Here is a 16,635-nt window from a genome sequence, read left to right on the forward strand (position 1 = left end):
CAAGGTATGGAAGCAGCCTGTGTCCATCGATAGATGAACAGGTAAGGAAGATGTCGGGGGGGCGGTGTGTGTACACAATGGAATATTATGCAACCATAAGAAAGGATGAGATTGTGCCATTTGAAACAACATGGTTGAACTGGACCTAGAGGGTATTATGCTAAGTGAAATAAGTCAGACTGAGATGAAAGACAAATACCATATGGTTTCACTGGGTAGTAGAATCTAAAAACAAAACAAAACAAAAAATCCAAATGAATAAAAAAATAAAAAGCAGAATCAGATCCATAAATACTAAGAACAAATTGATGGTTGCCAGAGGGGAAAGGTTAGAAGATACAGGCTCTCAGTTATGAAACGACTATGCCATGGGAATAAAAGGCACAGCATAAGGAATATAGTCTATGATAATTGTAATAGTGATGTATCAGGATAGATGGTGGCTACACTCCTGGTGAACATAGCATAATGTATAAACTTGTCAAATCACTATGTTATACACCTGAAACTGTTGTAACATTGTGTATCAACTGTATCAAAATATTTAAAATTTAACAACAAAAAAAGACATTCGACTAATTATACCTAGGTAGTACAAGTTTCTCGGGTGGGAACATGAGACTTTGTGATCATCCTTCTGAGTGGTTAAAAAGAGATTTGCTTTCAGGGCACCTGGGTGGCACAGTCAGGAGTCTGACTCTTGGTTTTGGCTCAGGTCGTGGTCTCAGGGTCGTGAGGTCGAGCGCTGCGTTGGGCTCTGTGCTCCACATGGAGTCTGCTTAAGTCTCTGCCTCTGGGGCGCCTGGGTGGCTCAGTTGTTGGACGTCTGCCTCCGGCTCAGGTCATGGTCCCAGGGTCCTGGGATCGAGCCCCGCATCGGGCTCCCTTCTCAGCGGGAAGCCTGCTTCTCCCTCTCCCGCTCCCCCTGCTTGTGTTCCCTCTCTCGCTGTGTCTCTCTCTGTCAAATAAATAAATAAAATCTTTAAAAAAAAAGAAAAGAAAAAAAGTCTCTTCCTTTGCCCTCCCCCCACTTGCCCTCTCTTTCTCTCTCTCTCTTTAAACAAAAAAAATTTTTAAAAAACAGATTTGCTTTGCTCTTGGAGTTTTGATTCCAGTTTTAATGATAGGTTTTGTATACTGTCACTCAGTCTGTATTAGGACAGGAGTGTATATTTGTGAGATAGCTACCGGTCCCCAGTAGTCTGTGGTAGGGAGAAGGTATTTCATTTTTTGGTTTGTTTGTTTAAATATGTGTTTACTAGGGATGCTTCGGTGGCACAGTCGGTTAAGCATCTGCCTTCAGCTCAGGCCATGATCCTGGAGTCCTGGGATCGAGCCCCACATCGGGCTCCCTGCTTGGCCCCGAGTCTGCTTCTTCCTCGGCCTGCCCCTCCCCTTGCTTGTGCTCTCTCCTCTCTCTGACAAATAAATAAATAAGTGTTAATTAAACATATAGAGACTATGACCTTAACTCCAATAAAGCATTATTATCACCCCCCCAAATTGACTAGCCCAGATAGTAACATTACATGCAGCATCTTGCAAACTGATTAGAACAGTGCCCAGGGCACTCAGATATTAGTTCTTATATGCCCTTTGTGCTCAGACAAAGCAATATGTGGTTCTATGTATGCCAGTCAGTCAGTCAGTCATCGTGGAGCTTAGTTCTTTCTGGAATTGCATGCTAAGCAGCAGACTCCAGGAATCTAATTAATTTGATCCCCACGTTGGTCCTGTTTGCCACAAACATTGCCATGCCTCCTGAGCCTCACAAGCTGTGTTTCTTAGAGAAATGCATATGTAGCTCTTATACTCTGCAACAGTGTTTGCCTCTGTATAATTGTGTTTATGTGGAATTACATTGGCATTGCAATGTGGGAATGACAGGGTTGACAGAACCATTAACTTGAGTACCCTGGGAATTGTTCACCCCCTCCCCCATGGCTGACTGAAGGAGCTGTGTTTCTGAACTATATTATGGTGTGGGAGTTTGAAATGGATTTCTTATTAAACAGTACGTAGACTGTTCTTTACCTGCCATGGGCAAAAATAATTTGGACAGAAAATAGTACTCTCCCTATGAAATGTTTTGTCTTTCAACTTTGTATGAATGGCCTTTTTTAAAATGTCTTGTATCTTTTAGGTGTAGGGAGAAACTTTTCTGTTATCTTCAGAGTTGTAGGTGTACTTTTTAGCCGGAACCAAAGCTTAAACTTCCTCTGGCAGATCCCTAGTGAAAGGGCAAACTTATGTCCAGTGGAAATTGGAAAGACAGAAAAAGGAAAAATTGGATATTGAGAGATTCACTTGGCACAGAAGAAAATAATTTGAGCATAAGAAAATTGAGAGCATTAGAAACTAAACCTAGCAGTGCAGTGACATCTTCCATTTTCAACTGTTTTGAAGTATTTTTAACTGAGAGCATGGACATAGAGCATATATGGATAGCACAGAGACAACTCATAAAGCATATGGACAAACTGACACTGTTATCTGCAAAGCAGAAAGGGTGCATGCCAGTTCATTGTGGACTAGGAAGGTTCTTTCATGACTTTTCCAGGATCTGTACTATTACAAGAAAATTAAGTGTTCAGCTTCTAACTACATTTTTAATGCTAAGGAGGTAGTATTCTTAGTAAACCTAGATGAATGGAGCAGATTTTATATCTGGACCAACTATAAATTCATAATTATGAAAGATTTAAAATTTCTACATGAACCATACATAGTTTGCTTTTCTTAGTAATGGCCTTTTTCCTTAAAAGTCTGCAGTTACTAATAATGGGAAATATTGTTCCTTTTCTTACCACCTAATGGAGCATTCAGCCAAATTTATAGACTTTAAAGAAAATTACCAAAATACTACGAAAAATAATAAATCAGGTTGATGACAGTTAAAAAACTTGAACTTAAAGTAGAATTTCTGAACCTTTGTGTTTATAATTTATTTTTATAGATTTCTATTATTCGTAGCTTATGATGGTTCTCTGATTTTATACTTTTAAGTAGTAGGTTACATTGTCAAGAAGCTCATTATTTCCAAATACTGAGCCTAAGTTTAAGGCATGTTACCACCAGATGGTAGTACCTTTTGCCTGATATACAGATTATAAGCACAACATAAATATCGAACATACCTTTATGCACTAAACAAATTTATTTTAAAGGCTAAAGTATAATTAAGTATTTTAGGGTATTATAAAAAAATGTGGTAGTGTTCAGCATCTTTTTCCTTGACTTTTTTTTTTTTAAGATTTTATCCATTTATTTGAGGGAGAGCACACATGATCGGGGAGGGGGGCAGGGACAGAGGGAGAGGGAGAAGCAGACTCCCCACTGAGCAGGGAGCACAACGCAGGGCTCTGTCCCAGGACCCCAGGATCATGACCTGAGCCGAAGGCAGACACTTAACCGATTAAGCCACCCAGGCGCCCCTCTCCTTGACTTTTTTAAGCAACTTTATTAAGATAACTTTTTCAAACAACTCTTGGGGTGCCTGGGTGGCTCAGTCAATTAAGTGGCTGTCTCTTGATTGTGGCTCAGGTCATGATCTCAGGATCATGGGATCGAGCCCCAAGTTGGGCTCTGCACTGGGCGTGGAGCCTGCTTAAGATTCTCTCTCTTCCTCTCCCTGTTCCCTCCCCCACCACTGGTGTGCATGTTCTCTCTTTCTCTAAAAAAATAAAAAATGAAAATAAAACAACTCTTTACTGAATATTTATACTTGTAACAAAAGTTTTAGATAAGTCATACTGTTTTAAGCACTTATTCAGTGTTTAACCAGGCATATAACCTATAGAGAGAGCCCTTTGGGCTACTTTTAAGCTAATCGAAAAAGATTTAATTTGCTCTGTTAGTGCTTCTGATCAGTTGAAGCATTTTGACTCATCAAGGTATTGTGAGCATTTTGACAAAGTAATTATTCCTTCCTCATGTGGCTCTGTCTGCAGCAGAGTAGGACACGTTTAGCATCCCTGACCCTGTCCTACTAAATTGGGATAGCACTCTGCAGTCACTGGGAGAACCCGTGTCCTCACATGTTTACACATGCCCCTGAGGGGTTATTGCCCCTACTGCCACCTCTACCCTTGAAAAAAACCTCTGCTAAGGTTCTGAGTTGCCCCCTCTAACTTTACTTACTGCTGTTGCTATCGGATATAGCCTACAAAGAAAGTGTGAGTAGAGGAAAAACTGCGTTAAGTTATTCACATAAAAAAAGGAGGTAGCTTCTCACTTCTGTTTGTCTTTTTTAGCTGTTACTCAGTTTAAATTTAATTGCAAAACACTAAACCTGTAAACTAATTCTGGGACAGGTTTCTTAAGGGACCTATAATAATCTCTTACCCTTACGTGTGTTTCTGAGAGTTAAACTTTTATAACACTGGGACATTATTTAAGTATATGAGAGCAAGATGGGAAACATTCTGCAGACTAATAAAAATCGGTAAACTCCATGCTAGGCAACTTGTAGGTCCTATCTTACTTTGTTTCTGTATTACTGCCTTGTACCTCAAAATGGCACTATCTCCTGCCCCCGCCCCCCCCCCCCGCAACCCACCAGAATATACACAAGCCTTTTAGTGGATGTGTTTTGTTGGTCTGATTTTTAGCTTTTATTGCCTTTTCATAAAGAACACATGTCAAAAGCCCTGTATTAAATGGAAAGAATTGCATGACTTCCTTCTGCTCTTTATTTCGTTATTATTGGAATGAAGGCCGACTCTTCACTCTGCAATGATTCATTTCAAATGAGAAGTTGAGGGTAAGAGAGTCATTTTGTGGTAAAATCCCTAATATGTCCACCTCACTCAGGAGCATCTCTGCAGGAAAAATCATTAAACATGTGTTAACATCATTGATCTTCCCCATCCTCAAAGAAGGGGGAAGCTTTTCATATCATATAATTAAAAATGAGGATTAAGATGGGAAAATGGAAGGACAAAGGAGTTAAGTGACAAAGAACTTCTGTTCTCTTCAGAACTTCTCATATATCCCCTTTCCCCCAAGTAATGCTTGTGGCCCGTCTAGGTGCCCAGTAATAAAAACAACAGTATAAATATGTGGAATAGTAAATGCCGCTCTTATTCACTCTGTCTGCTCTTCTGACTTGGCTGTGTGCTATTGATGGTCTCCTTTAAAAACAGCTTATTTGTTTAGTATGAAATTAGAAATTACATAAGAACTTATGGAAGAGTAGGGCTTGATGGGGTTATTTGATTTTTGTTTTTTTGTGTTTACAGTTCTTTTTTTTTTTAAGATTTATTTATTTATTTTGATAGTGCAAGATCGAGGGAGGGGCAGAGGGAGAAGGAGAGAGAGAGAAGCAGACTCTTCGTAGTGCAGAGCCCGATGCAGGGTTCAATCTTAAGACCGTGAGACCATGACCTGAGGTGAAACCAAGAGTGGGTTACTCAACCGACTGAGCCACCCAGGTGCCCCTACAATTCTTTTTTTTTTTTCTTAATTGAAGTATAGTTGACATACAACGTTATATTAGTTTCAGTTGTACAGCATAGTGATTTGACAATTCTATACATTATGCCGTGCTACAGTAAGTACAATCACCATCTGTCACCATACCAAGTTATTACGGTATTATTAAGTACACTCCCTGTACTGTACTTTTCATCTCTGTGACTTGTTATTTTATAACTGGAAGTTTGTACCTCTTAATCCCCTTCACCTATTTTGCCCACCCCTCCAACCCCCTCTCTTCTGGCAACCGCCATTTTGTTCTCTGTATTTATGAATCTGTTTCTGTTTTGTTTGTTGTGTTTTTTAGATTCCACATGTAAGTGAAATCATACAGTATTTGTCTTTCACTGTCTGACTTATTTCACTTAGTATAATACCCTCTAGGTACGTCCATGTAATCACAAATGACAAGAGTTCATTCTTTTTTATGGCTGAGTAATATTCCATTGTGTATATATATATGCCACATCTTCTTTATCCATTCATCTGTTGATGGACACTTAGGTTGCCTCCATATCTTGGCTATTGTATGTAATGTTGCAGTGAACAGAGTGATACACATATCTTTTCAAACTAGTGTTTTCATTTTCTTTGGGTAAATACGCAGCAGTGGAATTACTGGATTGTATGGTATTTTTATTTTTAAGTTTCTGAGGAACCTCTATACTGTTTTCCATAGTAGCTGTACCAATTTACATTCCCACCAACAGACATGAGGGTTCCCTTTTCTTCACATTCTCACCAACACTTGTTATTTCTTCTTGTCTTTTCTATAATAGCCATTCTGACTGGTATGAGGTGATATCTCATTGTGGTGCTAATTGTTAATTTTAACAGTATAGAGCCCTCACTTTGCAGTTATGTAAATCTTGAGATTTCTATCATCTCTTTGAAGACAATAATCATATCTTAAAGAACTTTATGTAACCCTAATAGTACCTTGCATGGAGTAAGGACTTAATAGTGTTAGATGGATTGGTGGAAGAAAAGTATCAGTTGATGATTAAAAATAAAAATATTTTCAGGACACCTGGGTAGCTTGGTTAAGTGTCTGCATTCAGCTCAGGTCATGATCGCAGGGTTGGGTCCTGGGATCGAGTCCCACCTCAGGCTCCTTGCTCAGTGGGGAGCCTGCTTCTCCCTCTGCGTGGCATTCCCCCTGCTTGTGCTCTCTCTGTCTCTCTGACAAATAAATAAAATCTTTAAAAAATAATTAAATAAGTAAATAAATAAATTTTCTTTTGTCCTTATATTCATAAACGGGGCTGAAAATGATTGCTCTATTTCAAACTCTTAGTTCCAAAAGGAGGAACAGGGATCTTAAAACTATTTATAGTTCTTAATTGTTAATATTTGACTCATTACCTTCTTCCCTAAATCTAAACTAAAATACTGTATATTGTGGCTACTCAGAAGTTTATAAACTAAGCTACCAAAAAAATTGATTTGCAGGAAGCAGCATAAAAATTTTTGAAAGACAGGGTACCTGGGTTGCTCAGATGGTTAAGTGTCTGCCTTCAGCTCAGGTCATGATCCTCAGGTCCTGGGATTGAGTCCCACATCGGGCTCCCTCATCAGCAGGGAGTCTGCTTATTCCTCTCCCACTGCTGTTCCCCCTGATTGTGCTCTCTTGCGCTCTCTGTCAAATAAATAAAATCTTTAAAAAAAATTTTTTTTTTTTGAGAGACTAGGTAATGTCTGCCAATTTAACAATGTCCTTTAGGCTTTGAAGACCTGTGGTTTAGAAGCCATGCTTACCTTCTAAGAGGAACTTTCCTATGCTTTTTTTTTTTTTTTTAAGAGAGCACAAGCAGGGGGAGGGGCAGAGGAGAGAGAGAAGCAGACCCCAGTCCTGCAGAGCGGGGAGCCCTCCATGGGGCTCGATTCCAGGACCCTGGGATCATGACTTGAGCCGAAGGCAGACTCTTGACTGACTAAACCACCCAGGTGCCCCTACTTTTGCTATATTTGATGAAATGGGTGATGGGAAAGGATTCTTTTGGCACTATGCCAAAAATAGAATTTTAGAGATTACAGTTTTAGATGATTGAGCTTCAGGTTTGGGGCCCCATCAGTAAAGTCTAGGCCTAATGTTTCTGACTACAGTTATACAGCATTTATTTATTGACTTAAACATCTCATAGTTTAGGCTCAGTTCTGACTTTCACAAGTGCTAATAGAGAGGGTCTTTTCTGATCCCCTTAGCCAAAAGCACTTCAGAACTTAATTCTGTTATTGTATTTCCTTTTTTGTAACAAAAGAACTTGAAAGGTATAGATAGGGACCATTTGAGATTGTGAAACCCCTCTGAGATCATTTTAATTTTAAAAGTAATTAATTCCAAGAGATTAGATTTTCTGTGATTTATAGGATGATAAAATAAAGCTTCTATGGGTTTTACAATCTAATAGAATTATGAGGTTTATTTTTAGTAGTTGTTCATAGTTGATAAATCATGTTGCAGGTATATCCACCCCCTTCATAGCACGCACATCCACTTATATTTGTATACTCTGCCCTCAGGAACTTTGAAAAATTAGTTTGGCTCTGAACCAAAGAGCAGATTATGTTCTTTCTAGCTGGCTTTTGTTTCACCTGTGTCTTCATATTCTGTCTGTCCTTATATACTCTTTTTTTGTTGTTGTTGTTATAGCACAACTTATATATTTCAAATGGACAAAAAATTAGTATCGTTTACAGTATCTTAAGATAAATTGCCTTTGAATGGGGGCTTCCTTTCCAGTACTTTGAGGTCTACAAGACGTATCTAGAAAATGTACTACTGTGGAAAATGACTGCTTAAATCGAATGGGGGGGAGGGGGGAGGGCCTGTGGTTTCTCTTTTTGATTAATTGCTGTAACACTGTCCTTCAGGCGGCTGAGGGAGTTTCATGTTTTCTTTAGACATCATTAGGCGCCGGAGCTCTTGCAGGACAACTTTGATGCTATATGAATTCTGCCATTTTGCTAGCACTGATATGGCTCTTGGGTCCACCACTCCATTAGAACTATTAACTCCATTCATATTAATTTTTGTTACAAATCTTACAAAGGGGGGTGCTTCTGGGTATTTAGGTCCACATTCTATTTTAAGGCTGTATATTCGGTTTTCAGAAATTGTCCGAGCCCGTAGTGGCTGCCATCTTGCATCGCTGTCGCTGGAAGACCGGCCCCTTCTTCCTGTCCTTATATACTCTTAATCCTTGCCCTATTCAGAATCTTTACCAGATGAAGTTTTTAAGAAAATGTTTTCATCTATCCTGGATAAATATCAGGACCCCTTCTGCAGGCTCCTAGTCTGTATGGAATAGCAAATACAGCAAGCAGAGTATCTAAATTTTTTTTTTCTGTGAACTTAATAATACCATGTTTGATACCCAAAATGTAATATGCTTACAAATTCTAACTACAGTTTTCCTCTTCATATGGTTATGGACACTGCTGATCTTGAGTATTGGTTTATTGGGGGAAAGGGAGAACCATGTTCTTCAACTAGGGAAAAAGAAAAAAAAAAAGAGTTGGAATTCCAAACATGCCTTTTTGAGACGAGAGTCGACAGTCGACAGTCGTGGTGTACTGGTTCCTCTAGTTAAAGCCCTTCAGTGACATTCAAGGAATCTCCATTCATGCCTCAGACCAACAAAGGATTTGCAGGGTGCATTCGGGTAGTTTGTTTGTATGGTGAAACTCTGACAGTTGGACACTAGAGATGATTCTGGGAATTTAATCAACCATAAGAAAATCATTCTTTGGTGTTTGTCCACACATCCCACCAAAAAAGAAAATTTTGCATAGTAAGTAGGGACTTTTTGTAGTATTTTCAGATTTTACTGATCAAGCAATATAATTTTGGGTCAGATTTAGTTGAGAGCACATATCTTCTGCCAGTTTGATAACTCAGGGATGAGAAAACTATCCTCCTCTCATGCCAAGTAGAAACTACTCTTTCTCTTCTCCCCAGAGAAGGACTTGCACTAGCTCTTTGTTCTTTGCTTTCGAACTTTTTTGACCATGACTCACAGTAAGAAATGCATTTTACACTGTGACCCAGTATATAGATGTGTTCTAACAGAAACAACGGTTCCATGAAAGCATACCCTTACTCTCTGTGTAATGTACTCTGACATTTGCTATTCTGTTTCACTTTTTATTGACCTGGTTGTGAACCACTAAATTGATTCATGACCACCTAATGAATCTTAGTTCATTGTGCCTTTAGCCCAAGTGATTGCTTACTGCCATTAAAAAAACAATTCTTTGGTGAACACAAAATCTTAATTATATCTGTAATGAGAGACTGTCTTTTGAAAGATATTTGGGGTTAAAAGAAGTTACCTCATTTGCCCCCATTTCCCACCCTTGGAATATGAAAGAACTGGGTGGGTTTTTTTAACTTTTTATTTTGAAACAATTTCAAACTTACAGAAATATTTTAGGAATAGTACAGGGGTGCCTGGTTGGCTTGGTCGATTAAGCTTCTGATTTCAGCTCAGGTTATGATCTCAGGGTCCTGGGATGGAGCCCTGTGTTGGGCTCCCTGCTCAGCCAGGAGTCTACTTGTCCCTCTGTCCCTCCCCCCACTCATGCTCACTCTCTCTCAAATAAATAAAACCTAAAAAAAAAAAAAAAAAGAATAGTACAAAGACCCTTGTATAGTCTTCACCCAGAGGCCACATTCAAATTTCACCAGTTGTCCCAATAATGTTCTTTGTAGCAGAAGGATCCGGTACAGGATCACACATTAAACCTGATTCTCATGTGTCTCTAGTTTGGTCTTTCCTTGCCTTTTGTGACCTTGGGTTGTTTGTTTTTGTTTTGTTTTGTTTTGTTTTAATATTTTATTTATTTATTTGACAGAGAAAGTACACAAGCAGGGAGAGAGGGAGAAGCAGGCTCCCTGCTTAGTGGAGAGCGTGATGCAGGGGCTCGATCCCAGGGCCCTGGGATCATGACGTGAGCTGAAGGCAGAGGCTTAACTGACTGAGCCACCCAGGCGCCCTGACCTTGGTATTTTTTAAGATAACAGGCCTGTCATGTATGTCCCTCAGTTTGGGCCCAGTGTTTACTCATAAGTATACCCAATTTATGCATTTTTTATTTATTTTTTAAGGATTTTATTTATTTATTTGAGAGAGAGAGAATGAGAGATAGAGAGCACGAGAGGGAAGAGGGTCAGAGGGAGAAGCAGACTCCCTGCTGAGCAGGGAGCCCGATGTGGGACTCGATCCCGGGACTCCAGGATCATGACCTGAGCCGAAGGCAGTCGCTTAACCAACTGAGCCACCCAGGTGCCCAATTTATGCATTTTTTAGTGTCGCAGAAGTGATCCTTTGCTCTTCTCGTTGTGCCTTAACACTTTGTCCCACTACTGGTAGTGTTGAGCTTTGATCACTTGATTAAGATAATATCTGCTAGGTTTCTCCACAGTAAAGCTTCCTTTTCCTCGTTTGTGATTAATAAGTATTTTATGAGGCAATACTTTTGAGATTATGTAAAATCCAGTTCCTCATCCTATTTTTATCTACTAGCTTTGGTATCCACTAATGTTCCTTTCTTGGATTGATTTTATGTTGATGTTTGCCAAGTAGTGATTTTTCTGATTTCATTACTCCTACTTTTATTAGTAGGCATTTTATTGTAAGGAAGAACTTTCTCTTGTTTCTTTTTTTCATTCATTCATTTATATTAATGTGTGCTCATGGGTTCCTATTTTGTTCTGTGGGTTATAACTTTTCACTATCATTATTTATTTTGATGCTCAGATTGTTTCAGGTTTGGCTTTTTAAGCGGGTCTTCATGTCCTTTTGTCATGTTCCCATTATTGTTAAAGTGCTTCCTTACTTTCTGACACAAGAGACCAAGGCTTGTTTTCTATCCCTGCCCCAACTCGAATTAGTCATTTCTCCAGGGAGCCCTGTTCCTTTTAATGGACAGTGGCACATAGAAACAATGGTCTGGGCACTAGGTGTGCGAAATGCTGCTGGAGTGTTGCTCTTCCCACGTCTCTCAGTGCACAGAGCTAGGAAATACATATATAGATGCTTTACTTAGACACACGTGCACACGCACATTCTTACATCTTTAGTTATTTATGTCTGTATATATTGAAAATCACTAGTTCACACTGATACCTTTGATCCTGCGTATCACGAGGTTTATCCTAGGTTTCCCTATTTTCTTATTTATACCTGCCTTCTCCAGCATGGAGAAACCTAGCTCCCATTACCCTCAATATGTTTGTTTATTTGCTCAACCCCCCTGTATAAAGCCAATCCCCTAATTAGACTAGGTTACTGCCTCTTGGTATTGAGAGGATCAGATGAGATAATGTATGTTAAAACACTTTTTTTCCCTAAGATTTTATTTATTTATTTGAGAGACAGAATGAGCGAGAGAGTACAAGCAGGGGGTGGGGGGCTGAGGCAGAGGGAGAAGCAGGCTCTCTACTGAGTCGGGAGCCCGATGCGGGGCTCAAGCCCAGGACTCTGGGATCATGACCCAAGCCGAAGGCAGATGCCCAACTGACTGAGCCACCCTTGTGCCCCAAAACACTTTAAAATATAAAAAAGTTTACCACTGCCTAGAAGTAGATATAAAAAAGAAGCAAAAATAGACAAGAATAATAGTTGGGAGTAGTAGACTTTTACATTTCCTATTCAATTGCCAGTGAGTAATGAAATCGCTGTATAAATCTTACAGAAACAGGTCAGGGAACCGACTGATCATACTTGTTCTTGCCATGTCTTTGAGGAATAATGTAACCTGGTGACTTTCATTCTGGAGAGTGAAAAAGTATCCCTCCTAATCCTTCCCTAGACAATCGTGCTTGCTATGGGAACGTTACTGTTTAGGTTTACGTCCATATTTCTTTTCTTTTCTTTTCTTTTTTAAAGATTTTTATTTATTTATTTATTTATTTGACAGAGAGAGACACAGCGAGAGAGGGAAGACAAGCAGGGGGAGTATAAGAGGGAGAAGCAGACTCCCTGCTGAGCAAGGAGCCTGATGTGGGGCTCAATCCCAGGACCCTGGGATCATGACCTGAGCTGAAGGCAGACGCTTAACCGACTGAGCCACCCAGGCGCCCCGTCAATGTTTCTTTTCTGAGTGAAAAGATCTAATAAAGAAAAACTCACTCTTACCAGATGAGATTAACTATATAAGTAGGATCTAAAACAGATTCATAAATCCGAATTCCCAAAATAATTGGCCTTTCAGACACAGTATAGTTCTGTGAGACTTGCTCCCCAATAAAACCTGAGTCTAGTTTCCCGATGACACTGGATTAATTGTGGTGGAATTGATCGGTCTTCTTAAGTTTTTTAGATTGGGAATGAAGTAAGACCTCTTAATAAACCCTTGTCAACCGGTATTCCTCAGACCAACCCCCAAGTAGCTGATCACTTCCCTTCATTTAATTTCACAAAATTGGTCGTAAGAATAAAGAAGATGTCAAGATAATTAGGGGAAAAAAGAGTGGCATGCTGGGAAGATTTGAAGGAAAAAGTATAAATTTCGTGTAGGAAAAGGAAGGGCAGGATAGAGTTTCCAAGAGCTCAGAGAGAAGTGAGTTGTTACTTTGGGGCTAAACTCATTGGCTTAGAAAGCATTTGGCCTAGAAATGTTGGATAGGGTAGTGATGACAACAGAGTGCAAAAGATTAAATTTGAGATGTTTCAAGGCCAAATCCAAAAACCTTCAACACTAAGCAAATAAATTCCTTTCTTTTTAACTCTTAATTGTCCCTGTGGGTTATTCAGTCCTGTCGTCTTGCATTTCTGCTCCTGTCTCTGCTTTCTTTCTTCATTTCTGACCCTTTTCCCCTTACCTGTACCCCTTTCCCATCTTGTTCTTCCCTGATTATGGCATTTTAGAAAACTCTGGTAAGCTGTATACTCAGAGACTCAGCCGTTAAAGTCTCTAATGTACAGAGAGATTCCTTTGCAGTGGGCCAAAGTTTCAATTTGCTGGGCTTCCTTGTGGTGCGGCAGGAATGACCTGTCATTCAAGTGGAACATAAAGGGCCTGAAGGTGCTTTGACCGATGTGTCTGTCAGGGCTTTGTTACTTAATAGATCCAGAAGTTGAAAAGTTCCCATTCTCATATTTAGCGAACGGTTCAGAGAAATTCAGCCGTTGAAACTGCTGCTTATTACTCTAACTGAAGCAGTGGATACCAGAAGGTTTGGTGGGTTTCACCCCTGAGCATGTCCCCGAAGAGCCTCCCTTTATTCCTAGAAGCTGGCAGGCTTTCTTTTCCTCCTGCAAGTGGCAACCCGAATTCTGAGTTGAAAGTGAATCTTTGCCCTTGGCTCTTCTCCAGCATTCCTCGCTGAGCGAATAGGGATTTGGAATGTCAGAAAATAGAAGAGGGGAGGGGAAAAGATGTGTGTATGACTGTGAGTGTTTGTATGTAAAAGCAGCTTCGTCTGGGAGGACTTAGGGAAACTTCACTTCCTCAGATGGCTTCCTTCTCATAAACTCTTGGTTCCTTATTTGTATTTTTTTTGTTTTTGTTTTTTGTTTTTTTAAGTTGTTTAACCTGAATTTATCACAGCAGTTCTAAACCCCTTCCAGCCCAGTGGAGTCAAGCTAAGGAAAGACAGCATGATTTCCAGAGGATTTCTGTTTCTTCCCTCTGGATAAAGTGACGGTAGTTCGTCCCAGGCTCGTCTCCGGCGGGATCCAAAGTCGTCTTTCCTCTGGGATTTAATCCAGTGTCATCGGGAAACTAGACTCAGGTTTTATTGGGGAGCAAGTCTCACTAAGAAGTGTCCTTTTGGGAGAATCAAGGACTCGATCTAGGCATAAAAGGTGTGGCTCAGCACAATACCCTCCATCGTAAGCTACCAGTCCCGAGCACTTGTGGTTGAAGCTGGACTGAAAATATTGATGGAACACGCCTCTCAGATTCTGTTTAACTGTGGACTGGTTCAGAGTGCAAGACTATAATTTACAGGCTGGCTTTTATCCTTTATTTAGTTCTCTCCAAAGTCTTCTTGCATCAAGTCAAAAGGAGAGATTCTGTGAGGGTAACCTGCAAGGGCAGTTTCCCAGCTTTGCCTGAAGAATCCAGTGGTTGAGTGTCTATCTACATCCTGAGGAACCATGTCCTCTTTATATACCCGAAGTAAAGAATTCACTCGGAATAGGAAATCTCAGTCTGATTCTCCCCCAGCATCTCCCTCCCCGACTGCCAAGACACTCCGAGTAAGCAGCATTTTATTTACATATGTTCATAGTTGTGTCAAAGGTGGAAAATGTGTATGTAACTTGGGGAGTTAGGTTTGGAGCAAAGGCATTTCAGAGCATATGGGAATTGGTAGAGGAAAAAAGAAAATTTGAAAGTAAAGACCCTGTTAGCTTTTCTGCAGGAGGTTATGGTTCATAATACTTACTGTAGTCTTAAGTAAAAGCAGACTTAAATATGTCAGACTACAATTTCTGTCTTAGCTTTTAACTGTCAGTTGTAAGATTTTAGAGTCCTTGTCTTTATATCTTACAGGCGTTTCTTAATTTCTGTGGCTATTTTTAGTTGCTCCCTTTCCTGTTTTTTTTTTTTTTGTTTTGCTTTGTTTTTTTGGTGGGTCAGTACTATGTTTCTAGAGAAAAATCTCCCAAATGGCCATGAAACTATATACATTAAACTTCAGTTATGTGGAAGTTCCTCATGAACGTTTGTGCAGGAGTGTATGTGAGAAAGAGTATGCCCTTGCCTGTTTTATGTGTCCGTTGAGTGATAGCGAGAAAAAATGAAACGAGCAAGTAGTTATGGACACTCAGAGTCTTTCCTACTCCTCACTCACCATCAGGAAGTTTCATGCTTATAAACTCAGAGAAAGAACTCCTAGCTATTGACAACCAGCTGTATGGAAGTGTTTGTAATATCCTAAGCAGATCCACTTGAGTTTTTTTCTCGAGTGTATGTTTCTGTAGAAGCGATTTGCATCTGATTTAGTGTCTTCCTCTGTAAGAAACTGACACAAGCAAGGACTGCTACCAATAGCAAGCGATGGAAGCCCCGATGGGCATATTAGGTAGTAGGCAAGGTAGCAGTTCCTTCTTAGGGAACAAGATTGTGCTCTACTGTAGGTACAGAATAGCAAATATGATGGTCATAGCTTCCTTATTTGGGGAACTGTGGGGGAAGAATCTGCAAGAAACCTGAATTGACTACTGCATTTCTGAGTTATTTTATATTCATTTTCAGTGTCTTTCTCATGGGATAAATTATCATGGAGTGGCATTTGCTATGTGACATGTTGGTCTAGGACATCAGCTAGGGATGTTTAGTTACCAGAATACCAAAAGGATTTTGTTATAAAGCTATTTCATTCATGACTTCTTTTGGTGAAAGGACTGAGAGGCTCCAGTGTATATGTCACCATTGTTGAGTTCCAGGAGAGTTTCATAGGCTGCTGCCTTTCTTTTCTAAGAAGCCGTAGAGTGTGGGGCACCAGGGTGGCTCAGTCGGTTGAGTGTCCAACTTCAGGTTTCAGCTCAGGGTCGTGGGATCGAGCCCTGCATTGGGCTCCGAACTGAGCATGAAGCCTGCTTGGGATTCTCTCTCCTTCTCCCTGTGCCCCGCCCTGTTCACACGTGCACACTCTCCCTCCCTCTCTCTGTCTCCCTCTCTCTCTCAATTCATTAATTATTAAAAATAAAAGGGACTGTAAACATATACTTATTAAAAAAAAAAAAAAAGCAGCAGCAGCCACAGAGTGCTTCCCCCTCAGCAGCTGTTGGGTACTTTTTGGTGGCTCCCAATTGAGGTCCACAAAATGGAGCACTTTTAGTTCAGTAGTGTTTCCCTTTGTTCCCATCCCTCTTATCAAACTCAGCAGTATCTTTGGTGTAAAGAGCCCATTGTTAACATTTGTTCACTACTGTAACCACAGTTCCTGGAGCAATGTGTGATACCTCATGAGCATTCAACAAAATCTGTTTAGTGACACACACGCCTTTTCCCTTTCTGTTTGAAACCCATTTCTTCTTTACAGTTAAGTACTACTTTCTTCTTGTCACAGTCCTAATGGCTGTCATCCCCCCTTTCCACCCTCATTCCACCATCCCCCCATCCCTGACTTTTTAGACAGAGGTCATTGTGGGAGAGAATTTGAAAATTTGGATTACAGGAAACCAGCACATGGATGGCCTTAAT

General features: G+C 40.1%; 1 protein-coding gene, 1 long non-coding RNA gene and 1 pseudogene across 11 annotated transcripts in view; 1 reads left to right on the top strand and 2 right to left on the bottom strand.

Moving 5' to 3' along the window:
• Nucleotides 1–16,635, top strand: part of PPP1R12B (protein phosphatase 1 regulatory subunit 12B) — a 209,323-nt gene that overhangs the window by 156,686 nt on the left and 36,002 nt on the right. Inside the window, exon 1 of one of the 10 annotated variants that reach the window (XM_025855147.2) lies at nucleotides 13,411–14,684. The exons of the other annotated variants lie outside the window; for them this stretch is intronic. Coding sequence (XP_025710932.1) covers nucleotides 14,583–14,684 — 102 coding nt within the window. The 5' untranslated portion in view covers nucleotides 13,411–14,582. Of the gene's footprint in view, nucleotides 1–13,410; nucleotides 14,685–16,635 lie in introns of those variants that run through there. 10 annotated transcript variants of the gene reach the window in all.
• Nucleotides 1–16,635, bottom strand: part of LOC141371137 (uncharacterized) — a 60,462-nt gene that overhangs the window by 32,743 nt on the left and 11,084 nt on the right. The gene's annotated exons all lie outside the window — the stretch shown is intronic.
• On the bottom strand, nucleotides 8,139–14,314 carry LOC112811137 (ubiquitin-conjugating enzyme E2 variant 1 pseudogene; annotated as a pseudogene).

This window comes from Callorhinus ursinus, unplaced genomic scaffold (genome assembly GCF_003265705.2).
Source record: "Callorhinus ursinus isolate GAN/ISIS: 27379988/994484 unplaced genomic scaffold, GSC_fseal_2.0 scaffold57, whole genome shotgun sequence".
NCBI lineage: Eukaryota > Metazoa > Chordata > Mammalia > Carnivora > Otariidae > Callorhinus > Callorhinus ursinus.